This window comes from Fusarium odoratissimum, assembly GCF_000260195.1.
Source record: "Fusarium odoratissimum NRRL 54006 unplaced genomic scaffold supercont1.2, whole genome shotgun sequence".
Lineage (NCBI taxonomy): Eukaryota > Fungi > Ascomycota > Sordariomycetes > Hypocreales > Nectriaceae > Fusarium > Fusarium odoratissimum.
In genome coordinates, this window is record NW_022158688.1 from 1,137,029 (window position 1) to 1,155,001 (window position 17,973).

At 49.0% G+C, this 17,973-nt stretch overlaps 4 protein-coding genes across 5 annotated transcripts; 2 read left to right on the plus strand and 2 right to left on the minus strand.

Moving 5' to 3' along the window:
- Positions 1-47: 47 nt before the first annotated feature.
- Positions 48-4,536, minus strand: FOIG_02031 (uncharacterized protein; the record flags this gene model as incomplete). Its single annotated transcript, XM_031199101.1, has 5 exons — positions 48-181; positions 1,113-1,160; positions 2,122-2,202; positions 2,845-2,928; positions 4,230-4,536. 5 exons carry the CDS (start codon positions 4,534-4,536, stop codon positions 48-50), a joined length of 654 nt encoding a protein of 217 aa, XP_031071138.1.
- A 2,810-nt stretch (positions 4,537-7,346) lies between these two features.
- Positions 7,347-10,912, plus strand: FOIG_02032 (uncharacterized protein). 2 transcript variants are annotated; one of them, XM_031199102.1, is made up of 4 exons: positions 7,347-8,991; positions 9,043-9,177; positions 9,227-9,354; positions 9,405-10,912. In XM_031199102.1, the coding sequence occupies exons 1-4, from the start codon at positions 7,552-7,554 to the stop codon at positions 10,444-10,446; spliced, it is 2,745 nt and encodes a 914-aa protein (XP_031071139.1). In that variant the 5' UTR covers positions 7,347-7,551; the 3' UTR covers positions 10,447-10,912. The 2 variants fall into 2 exon arrangements, with proteins under 2 accessions (XP_031071139.1, XP_031071140.1); XM_031199103.1 differs by having other exon boundaries at positions 7,347-8,964.
- Positions 10,913-11,693: 781 nt separating this feature from the next.
- FOIG_02033 (uncharacterized protein) lies at positions 11,694-12,483 on the plus strand. Its single transcript, XM_031199104.1, has 2 exons — positions 11,694-12,053; positions 12,108-12,483. The coding sequence occupies exons 1-2, from the start codon at positions 11,709-11,711 to the stop codon at positions 12,348-12,350; spliced, it is 588 nt and encodes a 195-aa protein (XP_031071141.1). The 5' UTR covers positions 11,694-11,708; the 3' UTR covers positions 12,351-12,483.
- A 1,683-nt stretch (positions 12,484-14,166) lies between these two features.
- On the minus strand, positions 14,167-16,251 carry FOIG_02034 (uncharacterized protein; the record flags this gene model as incomplete). Its single annotated transcript, XM_031199105.1, has 6 exons — positions 15,993-16,251; positions 15,808-15,941; positions 15,628-15,751; positions 15,375-15,581; positions 14,989-15,330; positions 14,167-14,938 (listed from the first exon to the last, which is right to left on the minus strand). Exons 1-6 carry the CDS (start codon positions 16,154-16,156, stop codon positions 14,167-14,169), a joined length of 1,743 nt encoding a protein of 580 aa, XP_031071142.1. The 5' UTR covers positions 16,157-16,251.
- Between the last annotated feature and the right edge of the window lie 1,722 nt (positions 16,252-17,973).

Below are 17,973 nucleotides of genomic sequence, written 5' to 3' on the forward strand. Positions count from 1 at the left end.
ACCTGTCACTGGCCTAAATACTCGAACAGCATAACTATACCCTGATTCTATGCATCTCGTTGCGCCGTGGCCGGATTTGTCCATCGCAAACTAGGCTTGACTCGGAATACACAAGGTTTCTTCTCAGCTGTAGAGTGGGATATGCGCCATGGCCTTTGCTCGTAGTGGTAGAAGTTGATGTCTAGACAAAATAGCCTCAGTCGACTGACCACAAACGATAGAGCCTGGACCTGTCGCATTCCAAGTTGTTTGACTGTTGGTTAAAGTCATTGGCCCGTCATTGAGCAGCTAAATGCAGTTGATCATGTTGTCCGTGTGCCGTTGCGGATCCTTCAGAATGTCGGACATTGTCCTCCTAGTTGCAATCACGATCAATTGTCAGTGCGTATTTCGTTATGTCCTTCGTCCAGTGCTGTACATGTATGCACCTCGTAGCCATTAGAGGCTTTAGGCCAACACGTTCCACACTCAACACTTCAGGATCGGTTGGAGAGCTTGTTGGTACACGCTCCATCGTATCAAATGCTTTAACTTTCCATATCGTGGCTGAGGTCCCTCCCTTTCCACAATACCGCACGCTACATCTCATGCGAGGTTCAACGGGCCTGTCTCAGCAAGAGAAGAGCTCTACGGGTCTAGCTGTGGCATTCTAGGGAGCTAGTCTTTGATACTGATTTGTGGCTGCAGTCTCAACGGTCCCGTGATAAGGCCTACCTGTGGCTACTGTGGAGTCGTTACGAGGCTTGGCTGTTGGGTTATCTTGACAAAAAATGATGAATTTGCCCAGGTTAGGTTTGCTATGTTGGCTAATATAAATCTAACTGACGCACCTAAGCCTTGCTTTGGAGTGGGTCAACGACCAGCCCAGGTGCATCCTTAACCGGAGTGAGGACGCGCATGCTAGAAGCCACTTCCGTGTCTAGGGAAGAAAACACGAGACTGAAGTTTGATAAATAAGTGGATTTCGGTGTAAGACAGTTTCATGTGTACCCCCGCCCCCAAGGCGTATCACTAAAGGCTTACAGCAAGCATTTTGTTAGATTTGTTAGATTTTATAGTATTATACCACTCGAGGTTGTATGGTGGATGGCTGCAAGTGCCAGTCAACTAACCTAGAACACTTGCAGAATGCCGCGGTAGCAAAAATTGCTCAGGCTCGACTGAAGGGGTTCGTAAAGGAGAATCTGCCATGACACGTTTGCGGCTGGCTGGGCACACCTGTCGAAAACGATATCCCTCCATTAAGGACTGGCCATTTTTGCACTGACTGGCCGGAGGGCCGACGTGTAGACACCAGGAGTGGAGCACGAAAAAGCAACATGAAGTTGAAAGCTAAGGTAGCCGGGTAGGTAAGGAGGTAGGATATTATACAATTTAGCTATCCGCGTCAAGACCATGCATGCATGTATCCAGCTGATAGCGTTGGTGGATAAAACAAAAGTAAAGTCTGATTCGGCTGTTATACGCTATCCGCGCGAAAAATCCTTACTACCCAGTAGAGGGCCGGACGTTGAGAGGACCCAATCTTTGGTACTTTTCAGCTGGGTCGGAGATCAACTCCTAAATCTGTCAAGTCTCTAGCGGTGAGTCGTTTGGGAAAACGCCCAGCGTGGAAACGATTTATAGCACCAAGTCGGGTGTTTTTGGCATCCAAAGTATGGCTCGAGCTATCGTTTTTGTTGATTACTGATTTTATATTAACTCTGAACCAGGTCCAAAAGAGGTGAACAAGTGTCAGTTCTTATGGAGATCGATCGACTCCAGAAGTGGCGCATGCAGCTGCGTAGGCCTGTAGATTTTGTTTCGAGTACGGCATTGTCTGGTCTCTCGTGGTCGACGTCATGAGAGATAATCCATGTTAGTAAGTCGTACTGAAGTAAAGGCTACCCAGCCATTAAAGAATTCACAAGGATAACAGATAAACAGAGCCATGGCGAAAAGGACAAGTTAGGATGAACACCTGAAAAGAAGAAACGAACGCAACTGACGAATTTCACAACGAAAGCCAATATAACGTTACCTTCCATCCCACCCCCCTTGGAAGCGGATCGATCGTGGCTTGCCTGGGGTGCTACGGCGATCGTAGCCAACGAGATGGGTTTTGATAGGGACCTCACATACCTTGGGTATCTTGGTCGAGGTCGTTGAAATATTTTGGGCATACCGCTGGCGCATTGTAAGGTAAAATTCTTACTCTATGGTCTATGTAAACGTTAATGGCGTCAGCGCCGAGATTGCTGGTCTGTGAAAAAGCAATTCCCTGTTGGAACTATCGCTCGAGCACAACTTGCGAATTGGTGAATAGCTTTATTAGCTTCAAAGGTGCCATCAGCTCAATCAGTGAGGGCAATGCCGCTCACTGTTACGATAATCGGTCCTTGTGCGTTACCAACGGAAATAGCCAAATCAGCACAGGGGAAGGGAATGGAGAATGAAGATCTCATACTAAAATTGGGTTTGAGTTCCAGATTAGAGAAGCCGAGATGAGATCGATTCTTAATCGAGGTCGATTGGAGGAGGGGTTATGAAGACGAGGGGCTGCAGCAAGCAGGGGAGATGCATCTTTGACTGCGCAGTTTTCAAGGTCACCCCTGCCATAACAGCCTGCCTATAGGAAGATGTTTAGCACATCGCACAAACCCAACAGTTCATGGGTACCCACCTAGGTTCCTTGAGCAATACCTCGGTAGGTAAGTACCTAGGCACCTACTACAGGTTGAAGAATCTGGCCTCAATGAGTCCTTTCAAGGAAGCCTTGCTCATTTACGAGTCGTGGATGTGTGCTTAAAGCCATCGTTTGAGTCAATACGTTGAATTTCAGCTGTGACATGAAGCTGGGCTTACCTAGGCTAGCCCAACTAATAATGGCTGTGTGTAGTGGGGGGCCGCTGACACCAACGATGACAGGACCACGATATTGGTATGTCACTGGAAGGGTTCTAGAGCTTCTCAAGAACTGCACGACCTAAAAGCCACTGTGAAGCTTTTACATGAACACCACTCGTAGATAGTAGCTAAGATTTTCTGTACTTGGGACATTTCTCGCATTTATGCTATTTTCATAGGAGTCATGAGACCAGCGCTGGATGACCGCACTCACTTGTATATGTGAGCCTTCCTTGGACAAGAAGGGAGATCTTCGACTGGGCGGGCTTGTTGCAGCATGATAAGTTCGAGGCACGTCCTATTCGAAGAGTTGATAGATCAGCAAAACTGCGGCCTTACCCTTCAGAAACCAAAAAAAAGGCTCGGAATCTGCCCAAATATCTTCAGCTCCAAGTGAGGTATGATGAGGTACCTAAGGTACGGAACAAACAGTCGAGGTAAGCAGCTTCCCTCTGTACTGTAAACAGATCTATGGCTGGCTAGTAGGCACGCAGCGGCACTTGGCGGGTCAGACGCCGATCAGATCCAACCTACAGTATGCAATGCAGGACAAGGCAGAGCGAGACCAAACCTGGTAGGCAACTAACCAATCGCAACATCAGCCTTCCCATCCATCTCGTCTTCACGAGAGGGAGAAACCACTCACTTCGACAACGACCTCCTCGACAAGCATCAAGGATGACCGATTGGTAAGGTATCCTGAAGTGTCGAATCCTACTTTTGGTTCCGTTGCTTCTTGGAAGACTGAGCCTGAGACTAATTAAGGGACCAGGACCTGGATTATCCGCAGGTTCGTGAACCCCACTGGCCCCGTTACTCTTCACTCCATCCCAGGCCGGTCTGTCAGGACCCCAACTAATTGTCCACCCTCCGTTAGGCTGGGTTTGTCTATGAGCGTGCACGAGTCGAGACTATGACGTGAGATTTATATGGCTCGCATGGGGACGAACAACTCGTATAGCTGAGGACCAAAACCTGCTTGCCAAGACGCTCCTCGACCTGACACTTGAGGTAACAATACATAGTCTATGCAAACTTTCGAACGCTTTCTCTGACACCAAGCGTGCCTACAAACCCGATGATTTTCGGCTCGGGATCCATCAAGCAAAAGATTCTCTCACAGGAAGAGGCAAGTGGAGCACAACGCAATACCTTGAAAGAATCCGTGCGGAACTGTGGACGCTTGACCACTACCCCTCTACAATGTTACGCCAGCTCCAGCTGGTCGGTGAGATAGCTTGACGCACTGGCGATCGTTCCAGCTTTCAAAGGGAGGGGGGCGTTGAGCCGGCCCTGGCGCGGCATCTGATGGATGGGTGCGGTTGCTTTGAGCTTGAACTTACAAATTGAGGAGTGACGAGGGTCCATCATTCCAGAGCCCTGGTGCCCGCCAAGCCCTGGGGTTGGTCCGTGGTCCGTGGTGGATTGATGGTGGGTGCGCGCGACTGGGGGCTTAGATCGCGTTCTTAGGGAAATTTCCCATGGGATCTTCAGATTCACCACCTTTGCATAACGCACAGACTCTGTGCGAATCTTCTCATGTTGTTCGTCCACTCGGCCCAGCTTAACAGGCCATCCAAGTATGCCCCAGGGTGTCTCTACCTGGGAGCCAAGCCAAGCGGCTTGAGCAAATCTCCTGGACTTGATCATAATTCAAGTTAGCAAGTCAGCACCGTGGGCTCCTTGTCATCGTGACCCTCTTGAAGACGAGCAGTCACAACTTTGCTTTTCTCTGTTAACGCCAGTCCATCACACCCCCCATATCCTGGCCAATTAGATACTCAACCGCCGGCCCGGTCTATATCTCCTTGCCGCTAAAAAAAGAGCATTTCTCTCACATTGCCAGTTCAATTCGGTTTTCAGCCCGGTCGAAAAAATCACTTTTACGAACCGTTGTGAGCGAGAACAGATACTGTAATACAGAAGAAGCGAAAAACAACGCCGCTTTTGACTTGTTTGTTCTACAGTGTCTTCTTTTGTTACTGACCGAATGCAGGACGACATATTTGATCCCTTTAACAAGCAGCAACTTCGAGGTTCAGGAACAGACCAAAAGAAAAGATCCAAACAAAGAAGACCCCGCCTCCATCGATATGGCCCACAGCCCTGCTCAAGGGCGGCGCCACGCACCTCCCTGGCAAGCAATGACAGCTTGAAGACTCGCAGGAAGTCGATATGACAGGTCTGATGCTACCACCGCTTGGCCCCAGCATGCCCACCGAGACTACGGTAGGTTGTACACGCTACTGATCATCGAGTGAATGGGAGCATCATCCTTGTGTCAGGGTATTGCGTACCTGTCTTGTCTTTGAGCAATACCCATACTTTGTTCTTCGACCCCTTGATTTTACCCTTCCTGGGCCTCCTCAGTCCATTTACACACTATTACTAGTCCTCGAAAACCATAAATCCCATCCAACCCCCATACTTCAACAACTCGTGCCTTTCCAAGCTTTATGATACAGTGCTCGTGACTTTAATTTTTATTATATATTGCCTGCCCACAGAGTCATTCTTCTCTTGCATCAAGCTGTCAACCCAAGTAAGAGTCGACCTCCATCATGGCCCTCCATCAAGATATTCTACCCACCCCCTCGCCCTCCATGCTGTACCATGGAGACCAATACCAAAACACAGCATCGTTGTTGCAGCCGGAACTAGAATGTCAGGCTGTAGTCGAAACCTTCAACTCTGCTGGACCTCGGGTCTTGTGCAGTGCCTTCAGAGCTCAGAAAGTTCCTGGCACTCGATGTCCTACCTGTGCCTTAGCTGGCAAAGAAGTTTGGGTAATTCCTGGTCGCTGCTGCGGATACTGCGGTACTCCTTGTGTCGACTAGATCTATCCCAGGGTCGAGGTGAGTTTATGAGAACCTCAAATGAACATGTAACTAATTAGCACAGCTTTGACTGCTTCTACCTGGTTCAGAGCTTGCCCAAAAGCACAATGCCAAGATGTTGTTGAGCATTTCTCGCCGCTGCGAACCACAGGACTGTGGATCTCAAATGTCAGCTGAACATGACATGAGATATCCTCAAGTGCCCTTTTTCGTTAGCATGGATAGGCAAGAAAGTCTATTCCGACTAGAGGGATCTGCGACAAGTCAAGAGTGACACTTGTTGCAGCACTTCAGTCAGCTCACGTCGTGAAATGGAAGGCTCCACGACCTCTGATTGGCACAGCGGCACTCGGACCTACTATTACGTCGTCGTCGAGCATGTCTTAGAATGCCAGGGCCCAGGGGTATGATTTGGGTCTTGACAGCGATTTTCTGCCACTCCCCACTGACTCAACGGGCACCTTCAAACCGTGCTCGTGCGCGTTGGTTAATCACGAATCACGGCGATCTCCGAGTCATGCTTAAAATTGATACACGATGGAAGGAAAAAACTCATGGGTCGAAACCAAGGCATTACCATAAGTCAGTGCAGCCCAACCAGGAAGTCGGGAGTGACTCGGATCAGCCACCTTGTCACTTCGCTGAATCTCACAGGGCAGTTACATGAGGTGCATCAGATAATCGAGAATCACTTACCGAGGGCCTTACTGGGGCCCAGGATTGGTTGCATAGCCCAGCCAATTCCTGGATACGCCAAGGATTTGACACGGCACTGGAGTAAGAGTTAGACGCAATAAATCGTCAATTTTTTGTAATCGGTGTAACTTCATAATGTTCTGGCTTTTTGTGTAAAGTCAAAGATAAAACCAAAGATTGATATGTGACTCCTCACTTTGGCATCCCTGTCTAGGCTGGTCAGTGACCCAAACGCAATTATAAGACAACGGAAAATACATATCGCTATTGTGTGATCGCCTTTGTCACGAACCAATCTCAGCCAATTCTAGTCTTGGCACTGAGGTGATAATTACACTGAGACATACTAGGGTTCTGGACTTTCTTCCTTGCGCTGAGGAGATAAATCTTCATCAGGTGGCTTGAGTGACGCAACGAGGGCTGCTGAGACACCACCTTTGACAAGTACAGTACGTACTGGCCTACCCGGGCCGTTGACACGGGCCTACCTTATTAGCGAGATGCCAGCTGCTACTCTTAGATTAACGAAGGGAGTCACTTCAGCTGTCAAAGTTTGAGGGCGACGCAAGGGGGTAGTTAAGAAAACTCCCCTGATCAACCACCTCACGTTCATCGAACTGACATGGAGGAATGCATTCATCCCAGGTGTAAAGCTCAGTGTTGTATTATTCTGAGTTTTAGCTGTTCGACAATTCGCGCTCACCTTGACAATGTGATTAATACGTGGTTTAAGACACTGCGGACTCGGCGCCGGTTCCGACTACTAGATTCCATATTGGTTCCGCCCGTTATGGCCGGCCGTTGAATTCGCCCGGCTCCGGAAAGTGGAACTCGATATGCTCAGCTCCTGATGGTGAAATTGAATTGCCGTCACTCGCTGGACAGCCGCGAGCCCCACCAGAATCCATTAACGCTTGCCGCCCATCTCCCGCCCCCGCCCCCTCTCTTCCGAACTACAACGGCATTGGATTGTCTCGCGATCCCCTCAACAGTCAGTCAGCGATCCCTGCTGCCTTGACTCAAGCGACTGGTTACTTCTCTCAGTCCACGTCCGGTTAGCTAATACCCCCGCGGCCAGAACGGCACAGTCCGGCTTGGCTTGGTTTTGTCTGAGGCGACGGCTTCGAATCCAATGGCGGCCACGGAGCAGAATGGCATCGACATTCTTTGCGATGCCGCCGGCTCAGACATGCTCCTGTCGTCCCTCTTCTCCCTCGCAGCGCCTGTGTCCGTAGCCGATTCGAATCAACGGGCCCAGCCACCCTTGCAGCAGGAACAGCATGAATTGCAGCATTCACTGCCTCCCGCGTCGCCCTCGAAGCATCAAATCTTTCAGCAGCAGCAGGATCCCGCACTGCAACAACACCAAGGGGAAACACCCCAGAGAATTGCTTCTACGTTGCCTGCCAAGAGAAAACTTTCTGATGCGTCCGCCTCATCGCCGTCTCACGTCTGCCATATCTGCCGTCGCGTCTATGAGAGAGCCGACCACCTGACCAGACACCTCAGGTCGCACGAGAATGCCCGGCCGTACCAATGCACCCGATGTCCCAAGCGTTTCAATCGCGCTGACCTCTTGACACGGCATGAGACTACCCACGATCGAGATGGCGCCGCAAAAGACCGCCCATTCATCAGAAGAAGCGACCGAGCCGCCGAGGCATGTCTCAATTGCGCTGCTTCCAAGGCAAAATGCGAAGATCAGAAACCGTGCAGCCGCTGCCGTAGTAAGAGTTTGACATGTCAGATGCCAGTGAGACGCGGGAACCAATACCGGACGTCTGAGTCGCAGGCTGGTATGTCACCCTCGGACAGTTCAATGGTTGCCTCAACTACAGGCAATGACAGCCAGGTCTTTACGGCCGGTGAAGCTACCTATGCTTTGCCCCAATCGGCTATTGCTCATCAAGGTCATGCCGTCGATGCTACCGTTGATTACAGTGTCACCTCTTTTCTCGGCGCGCCCAGACTTGAGGATTCACCTGTGGAGTCTTTGTTTTTCGCCGCGACACAAAGCATCTTTCCGGAGATTGAGTTCTCTTGGGATGTAGATTTTGGCTCGTACAAGATCCCAGGCTTAGGTGTGACCGCGCGAAATCCTCAGTCTGGCAATGTAGGAAAACGCACATCACGTCAAGGCCGTAAAGATACTGTCTCGGTCGAAGCACCCCTTCAGTGTTCAGTATGGTTGTATGAGCCCGAGGCCAATGGTCAGGCAGGGAGCTCAGTGTCTCGCTCCACTACCGTTTCACCCTACTTACGCGACAGTATGTTTGCCATGGTTCTCGCCAACAATCCGACACCACATCGAGTACCAACATTTCCATCAGCTGAGTTATTGGGCTATATGATCGAGACGTACTTCAAAAGCGAAGACCCTAAAAGTGAGGCTTTTATTCATAGATCGTCATTCGATCCCTCGGCAACTAGCCAAGAGCTTTTCTCTGCCGTTGTCTCAAGTGGGGCTTCATGTATATCTACTCCGGCTATATGGCAATTCGGCCTGGCCCTTGATGAGCTTACGGCAAGTGTCATTGGGAAACGGGTAAGTATGGACCATGGTGTAGCGATGGTGAGCCAACGATATTGGCAAATGGTAAACGACATGCTGACTGCCAAACAGCTTGAATCTTCATGCCTGGCCGTGCGAGATATCACATTTCTTCAAGCGTCTGTCCTCCACCTTGAAACCGGTCAATGGAGTGGCTTCAATCGTCAGACAGAGGTGGCAGAAAGCTTCGCGCCTCAGCTTTTGACTGTAAGTCTGTTGTGATTGTGAGTCTGGCTAGCAGGCTAATTGCGGATAGCTGCTTCGAAAAACAGGGAAGTTGAGCTTCACGTCAGACTTGACTACACATACGCCCAACGCTGGCGACTCTTCTGAGACACTTGAGTCGAAATGGCAAACATTTACGACAATTGAATCTTACAAAAGGTTACTTATATCACCATGCCGAAGTCGCTAGCATATTGACTAGAGTACAGGTTGGCCATCCGTGCATTTCTCCACGATATGCAAACATCGATCGTGTCGTGGAAAGGACCTACGTTAGCATACAGCCAGCTCGACTTTGCACTTCCGGCGGCTCGTGATCTCTGGAAAGCTAGTAATTCACAGATATGGTGGGACTTGAACTTGGCCAAGGGGTCTTTCCCCCCTACCGGTTTCCCTCGCCTTTCCGATGTGAGAGACTGTCAATTTGTCATGACTGAACAGAACACGTGGGTGGACACAGAATCTTGCTGCAAAGCTGCTCTGCATGGGCTGTGGGGACAAATCTGGACGTATCGTAACGCCGTCGCTCAATGCCATCACGCAGCTCCAGGCCGGCCGGGATCTGATGTTCCTGAATGGGCCCGCTCCCTTTACCAAGAGCTCTACGAGGGCCTTCGTAAGCTGTCAACCCAGCTCAAATCTGCACAGACCCCAAAACCTGAGCTATCGCTTCTTTCAGACTTTTTCATGATGATCATACATGTCTCGTTGGACGACGTACAGCGGCTGGCAGGCAGGAAGGGCGACGAGGAATCTCGCAGAGCTATGCAGTTATTAGAGAGCACTTGGCTACCTGGACCAGAGTCCCGGTATGCTGCCTGGCATGCTGGACAGGTCCTCCGACATGCACAAGAGTGTATACCAACAACCCTGCGAGGATTCAACGCTATGGTTGTTTACCTTGCTAGTCTGACGCTGTGGGCGTATGGCCTGCTTTCGCAGAGAACAGCGAACGGCGATCAAGGGATGGGACAGGAAGTTTTACCACTTAATGAACCAGAGACGAGGGAGACGACAATGTTCCTTGAGCTCGGTCAGGGCACCCCATCACTTTCGTCTCCAGAAGGGTTGCGTCTTCAGTTAGAGCCTGTGTCGAACTATGTGGCAGTTTTGTCGCTGGCAAGGCTCATCTTTCGACAAAACTACCCTGTAGCAAGTGAGGCAATGCCTCCGCTTGTTGAAAGCTTGTGTCGACAACTTGGTGATCTCCAAGGTGGATTGGAGGGGTACGTGGTAACGAAAACGTTATAGACAGCGCCTTTTGTCAGAAAGGCTATTGTGTGCGCATTGCGGTATTTACAACAAAAGTGGTTTTTATTGTTTTCATATATATAGTAAGTTAGCGAAGGAGTTAGTAGGAAAGCAAAAAGGGAACATAAAACGGCAAAGGTCTAGGATTGGATGAAGAGATCTATGGTGATGGTGATTCATCGAGATGGAAGGGGCAGAAACGCAGTATAGGGTTGATTGAGTGCGTAGTCGACAGCTTGGTTATCATGTTTGACTTTGGCTATGGACGTGTTAGTTACGAAAGGACAAAGAAAAGAAAGTAACGGCAGTAGGTAATCGTCCTCTATCTGTACCGTATCCAACCATGACAGCATAAACAGTCCAGTCAATGCTACCAACAATGAGATTGACTGCCAAGCCCACAAGTCTAGAGAATTGCCAATGTGGTTTTTGTTTTCTTGATCAAAGTCAAAGTCAAACACCCCCATCATTGCTAAAGAGGTTGGTGTTGTTGGACTGAGTACGTAGTGTATTTTCGCTTACTAGACACCTAGTCGCAGTATAGCCTGATTAGCATTCATGCACTATGCATGGCGCAGGATCTAGAACAGTTCTGTGCCTGGGATAGAAGGAGCAAAGCGACGAAACCTGGTACTCCTTTCGTCCATGTCATGTTCATTACAACGTTAAGGTTAAATCGCTGACCACTCAGAGCTGGGTGAATCTGGGGTAATCCCTGAGCCGACTGATCTACCGTGCACCGAGGTTTCAGCTCCATTGGACGACACAGATGGAAAATAATTGTCCCGCCAATATCGCCTCATAGATTACCGGCTGTTTCGGCCCTATGTGCCCTTTCTCATGGTTGAAGTTGGAGATTCATTTGACAGCCCGGCTCGTGGGGGCGGGGTAGGTTCTGGAGTGAAGTTGGTCTATATCGAAAGCTATGTCAGTCGGAGATATCGCCAAGTACTAGATATCAACCCTCGACCAAGAATGAGCGAGCCTTGGAGGAAGGGGAGAGCAACTCTCTGTCAGCTTTAGAAGCACATCGTGTCCAAGCAGAGTAACTCGTCAAGAACCATCAGTGAATTCCGTTTTTGCGGCATAACTAACGGAATGACTCGGGCTCAGGTGCGGAAACGAAACTCCATGATCCCAAGTACTTGCTTGTGAGAAATAATGAAAGATGATTGGTTGGTATCTGTTAGAAAGCAACCTCCAACATGGGATCCATATGTGGGCGGGGATAGCTCCTGAGCCGCCCCCCGCGTTTGGCCCGCATGAAACCGCCTCGCGCATTGTCTTCGTTAAATACTACTCAACTATCCAATTCGGGCATTGCTTACCTTAACACTGCCCTCATTGTGGTTCTCCAAGCTATCACAAGATCATATATGAATTCGAGGCTTGTCTGTCGAGCTCTCACCTTTCCTTCCAGCCGTATCCCCCCAAACCCCGCACGAGTCTCGCAACATATCAAAACCATATCCAGACCTTTTACTCAGATCCCTACCGTCAAGATGGCCAACCGCGTGCACCGAATCACCATGTTCAAGCTGCCTAGCAAGGATGAGCAGGCCAAGCTTCTGGACCAGTACCACAAGCTCAATGCCTCTCAGCAAAAGGTGAGTCGCCTCCAGTCGTATCTCTATTTGTACATACCTGATTATCTGTTCAAGGACGGCAAGCCCTATATCCTCTCCATGGTTGTTGGCGCCGCCGATGAGGATGCTCGGTCTCAGGGATATACCTTTGTCTCCAAGACCGAGTTCGCTAGCATGGAGGACATGAAGTACTATGACGAGGGTTGCCAGGCTCACCAAGCGCTCAAGGACTTTGTCAAGGGCTCGCTTAATCCTCAGGGGGTTATGACCGTCTACTTCAAACCTCAGGCTGTTGGTGGTGCCGATCACACTTCCTGAACAGGGAATCACGAAATAAGTCGAACAGCTACCTTCATACATCGATGCCTTGAAGAGTTCCGCGAAGTGGCATATTTATGTCCCCAACATATTCATCCGTGAACCGAACTGTGAGCGTGATGATATGAAAAGCCATCATGGCGTTGCTTTTGAGTACTCAAGAGAAAAATGCAAAGAGCCTTCGTTTTCCAGACTCCGGTCGCTCGCCGCGAACGGTACACAATTAGGTCACGATACTGGCCTCTCAATCATATTAGCCATTAAACACTGTGAAGGAAGTGCCAGCTTTATATTTCGAGCACCAGCCAGTTCCGTTTCTCCTCATAATCAAGTCTCCGTTGAATTTACTGTAGAAAACAAGCTCTACAATTTTGCATAAAGAGACTTGAGAAGCATATTCACCGAAATAGAACACTGCATCACTTATCACCCACACTTTGCTCACCGTCTGTACTCTTACTACAAGAAGTCGTCGTACGTGTAGACTTAAGTACAACTAATACTATAGGGCGATAGAAACCTGCTAAGGGACAAAGATCCCTGCAAAAACAACCAGTAACCTTTCCTGAAGAATCTGCGAAAGGACGATATTTGCTCACCTAAGAACAAGCGCTGTTGGTCTTCAGGGTTCCTCGAAATGAGCTCAAGTGTTACAGGAAACCCAGACGCTCAAGACGAAAAGTGCCGACTGTCTGTCTGAGGAGTTTTGCGCGAGTCTGACCTAAAGGAGATATTTATTCTGATCCAAGAATTTGCTATCGATACGTACGAAAGCAAGTGTCGATATTGAGAGAGGCTTGCAGGCGAGGGGTCGGGTACGGTTAATATACTGAAGATTTTAGAAGTTGTTGAGAAACGATAAAATGGTCGTCAATTGCCTTGCAAGTTATCTCGATAGGTTTAGAAATGAACACGAATATCGAAAAAGAGAAGCAATAGTACACACATCGTGCATGTTTTCTGCCAGATCTCGACGTCCAAATATGACTACAGTCGTGCTCGCCACACGACACTCCCCAGAGAAAGTATTGCCATAGGATCTCGTTTTGATGAACAATTCTCTGTGAAGGTTTAGGACCGGGAGAAATGAGGTCACAATAGGTAAAACTCGAGACAAGTAGCTTGATGATTTTCCAACGCCCCATTTGTCTTGACTCTCGAAACATACTCCATTTGCGGCACCAAACCGTCTCAAAGACGGCTCTTGCGTTATCACGAGGTCTCTCAAAGAAACCCCGCTTGCGGACTTTCGTGCATGACCGACTGGCCGAGGAGAAACACCAAGTTTGTAGTACAGTAGTAACTGCAGTCGGTGCCTCTACAATCAGTTGGTTCAGCGTTATGTTCTATGCAAGGTTGGGCACCAGAGTAGTACAAGGGAGCTATTTGCTTAAGAATCATCACGAGTAACTGAGACTTGTCTTGGGATGCCTTTGTCTTCAGGTACGGGAACCACCCATTTCGTAGTCCTTTCAGTGGCACACTATGCAACAGGGCTTTATCGTCGCTTTTGCAGTCGAGCGGTTGAGTTCAAAATTAACCATCAGCTAACGAGCCATTGTATTCTTTCATTGCTATTGTATTCAAAGAATATCACCATCTGAAGACCTATGCTAACAGAGCCCCGTACATATGCTACCGTACGCCGCGATAATCAGAATATTTCAACAGCCATATACGAGAAAACACACAAGCCTGTAAGCTAACGCCAAATATGCCACCCAAAACCAAAACCAACTTGTTCGCGCCAGGATCGATCTGTTTGGGATCGAATATAGTGGTGCACAATAAACTAAAAGAATGATATGAATCAGTTTCAAACAGAACGGCGTATACTGGATATATCCATCATCTCTGTCGCAGATTCACTGCCTCTTCTGGAAGAAAACTGATCCTTAGGAAAAGCCGTCAACCTTTCCAGGGGCGCTGGGTTTCTTTCCAGCGAGAAAAAAGATAAAGCTGTCATGACGGCACACACGAGCATCATGACCTTAATTTCTTCAGCAAACGCACCGGCATAAACATCCCTAACTAAGTCTCGTAGATGTCCCGGTAGTTGTAGACTTGTTAGTGGTGATCGGTGGAGACTGGCGAGTTGAGCGGATGTCAAATGGTCCTGGAGATATTCATTGACGTGGGAGTTGAAAATGACAGTACAAACCGCAAGACCAATGCAACCGCCCAAGACACGAGCCTGCGATACTGCACCTTGCGCAGAGGCGAGCTCACTCCGTTCAGCGGCGAGTATACTGGTCATGATAGTTGCGGCAGAGAAAGAAAGACCGACGCCAAGCCCGAAGATTGCTTGGAAGGCATACTGGGCTTTACTGTGTGAGTCTGGTCCCGTCAACATTGACATTAGACCGACTCCAAGGAGTTGTAGACACGATGCCCCCAGAAGAGTCAGGGACGTGTTGTTTCTCCGGCTCGAAATGGCCCCCCCAAGAAACGAGCCAACGGCACAAGCGCCAAGCATAGGGAGGATATGCAACCCTGCCGTTAGGACTTCTTCACGGCTGACAATTTGAAACCTTTCCGGAATGACGATAGAAAGTGAGATATAAGGAAACCCGGTGAATAAAGTAACCCTAATTGGTGTCAATTGCGATCACGGGCGAATCTTTGTTTTCCAACTTACAGTAATCCCGCAGAGTATACTCTTCGAAGCATCAATCGAATCGGGAAAATTGGCTCGATGTTGCGCAATGGCCTTGTCTCCAGGTGCACCTCCCACCACACGAACACGAGCCAGCTCACGCCTGAAATGACCAAAGCAGAGATGATCTCTGGGCTCCCCCAAGCGAACGTATCTGAGCCAGCTTGCTGAACAGCGAACACAAGAAAGCCCGAACTGGTAAGAAGGGTTGCGCTTCCAAGGAAATCAATGCTGGCGAAAGCCTTCCATGAGAAGAAGGGTGCCACTTCTTCGTGCGGCCAGAGATTTGTAATTGCGAGGATCGCAAACAAGCCGAAAGGGATGCTGACGTCGTCAGTATTTCTTCAAGTATGTACCAAAATACTTACTTCATGTTGAACAACCACCTCCAGTCTGAAAGCTGAGAAACTGCACCGCCGATGATGGGACCCAGTACAAAGGCGACAGCGAGGGTAGCACCAATCATAGCCCCTATCAGACTGGGACTGTGAGAAGGCCCAACCTCTACCAGGCCGATCTGTGTTAAGCTGTACAGACCAGATGCACCCATTCCTTGGAAAGCGCGGTATACAACCCTAAAAGGGGTCAGCTTGAGAACAGAGTACAGAGCAGGCGGCATACAAAGCTGTCATACTAGTTGCCGATCCACAGCCCTGTGAGAAACCAACGAAAATGACCCATGATACCACGAGTATGTTGCGCCGTCCATAGATGTCACTCAATTTGGACACACAGACAGCGAATCCTGTTGCATCCTGTCAAGGGATGTTCTCTTGGTTCACGATCTTGCAAGGGACTCACCCATGTATGTGAGGAGGTACGCTAGAACTACCCAAGGGGCGTTTGTGAAATCGTCAAGGTCGTGCGAGATGGTGACGAGCGAAGTCGAGACGATGGAAGTGTCGAGGCTCGAAAAGAGAAGTCCAGCCAACAACCTGAATATGTCAATTAGCAAGTATCATATGCCAAGGCAGTAACTCCCTTACGAGATGACAAGAACTACTCGTCGAGGCCCAGTGATCGAATGTTTGCGCAATCCGATAACCTCCGTTGTCATTGGAGCATTCTCTTCCAATGCATTCTCCGCCACTGCTATTTGACCCAGGGATGGGTTTGGATAGGAGAGAGACATTCGATATTCGTTGGCCATCTTTGCTATCGGTCTTTTCCCCCGCTCCAAGTATTTCGATGCAATCTCTTGAAAGCGCTTGAGTGCTTGGAGATAGATTGGGATCCGATGTCGAAGCTGAAGAGTCGATTTAAGAAACCAAAAGATCGGTAGTGAAGATAAGTAATAGTGCAGCTAAAGGCCTCGGGCAGCAGTCGAGTTTCTCAAGCGAAGGCACGGCCTCCGGTCTTGACAAAGTAGGAGCCCTTTGATTTTGGTACGTTCCTGGAGAGAAAAGACTCTCGTACCTAGAGTTGAGATAATCTGTTGGTAGGTACTAATTCAAAGATCTTCAGTTGTATCCGATTGGAAAAGTTTGGAGCTCTTCATATCGAGTCGATCTGCAGAGAATCTGGAGGCGAAGAGACAACACACCTGACTTTGAACATAACACTCTTGAAACATTCATACCACTTGGTAACTATATTGCCGGAGAAGGCGAAGGACCGAATTAATATTGAGACATGGTCCTCAAACGTTACACGACTACAAGCGAAGAGGCCACTCAATACCGTCGCCAACCTCAAACATCTGCACCGAAGAAAATAACCAAAAGGCTTTTACAACTGCGGAGTACATGAGATCTTTTCTGACAGTGACACGGTTCTAGGAGTAGTGGCTATGACGGGTGCTGTGATACACAGGGCATTGCTCCCATGTCAAACATGGTTTTCTATGACCCACTGATTGGTGATACAGGCAAGAAGAAGCTTTGAGAGCAGGAGTCTGAGATGAACGAAAGGCACAAGGTGAAGAATTTCAAAGATGTCTTTGTGTGAGTCCTGTCTGCGTGACATGGTACATTGGGTGAGTTGATACGAAGCAAACCGGAGGCCATTGTCAACAGCTTTGTTTGCTCTATCCATAACGGGAAAATCCTCTAGCCGCCGCTTGATAATCCAAACGAAGGGACCTCAGTAAAACTGTAGGATCCCGCTTGTGTGGTGGTTGCACATGGCACGGCTCTCTGCTCGTGGCTGGGTCAGAGTTTTGGCTACCTAGACGAAGAGTTGTTGGTTCTCAACTCGCTAGTGATATTTGGATTACACACTACAATAATTCAAAGCTCAGTCAGGAATATAATCTGGGGGCAACTAGTTGTTCATGATAAATCTACTGCTCATGTGTAAGAGTGCTAGCGTTGTGTTCATGAATGTAGTTTGTTCAGTCCTAGCTGAGCCCCTCTCGCTTGCACAAGAACCTCAGGCAAGACGTTTCTTGCGAACAAATCTGGGTGTCAGATAAGACCTTAAGGTTGAGGGACACATCGGTAGTGGTTGGGTATGCCAAAGCGTCTTGACTGGTGGGTAGCTGCGTTGTACGGTTGAGTCTTTAGGTAGCTGGACAGCCAAACGACGCTCGCCTGGCGCTACCTGTGCAACTTTGTTCCACACCCTTGCCAGATAATCGGATGATCCAGGAACACGATGGATTGATGGCGAGAAATATATTCAAGACACAGTGTTCGGCTAATGGTTCTGGGACGGACAACCCGTCTTGAAATTGACGAGCCGTTCCACGTGATGATATTGAAGTATGGTAGTCTCCCGCAACTTAAACTCTACTCGGAAATTGCGACAAAAGATATGACTATAGCCTATCATCTTGTTGTTCCCATTATGGGGACGCTCCCATCTGACGTAGTGCGGTCCCTACTTCGGGAGGCTACCAACGGCTATTCCCCAGTCGGTCTTCCATGCATGGCATGGCATGCCTCATGTAGCCGTTGCGGAACAGTAAGCTTCCCGTATGTAATAATGGGACACCCAATCGATTTTCGTTGGTGTGCTGATTGATCT

Excerpts from the sequence above, each read along its gene's own strand:
- FOIG_02033 (XM_031199104.1), top strand. The coding sequence starts at position 11,709 with ATGAAACCGCCTCGCGCATTGTCTTCGTTAAATACTACTCAACTATCC. Across the intron at positions 12,054-12,107 it reads TCAATGCCTCTCAGCAAAAG|GACGGCAAGCCCTATATCCT; the intron begins GTGAGTCGCCTC and ends TATCTGTTCAAG.
- FOIG_02032 (XM_031199102.1), top strand. The coding sequence starts at position 7,552 with ATGGCGGCCACGGAGCAGAATGGCATCGACATTCTTTGCGATGCCGCC. Across the intron at positions 8,992-9,042 it reads TGGACCATGGTGTAGCGATG|CTTGAATCTTCATGCCTGGC; the intron begins GTGAGCCAACGA and ends ACTGCCAAACAG. Across the intron at positions 9,355-9,404 it reads ACAATTGAATCTTACAAAAG|GTTGGCCATCCGTGCATTTC; the intron begins GTTACTTATATC and ends ACTAGAGTACAG.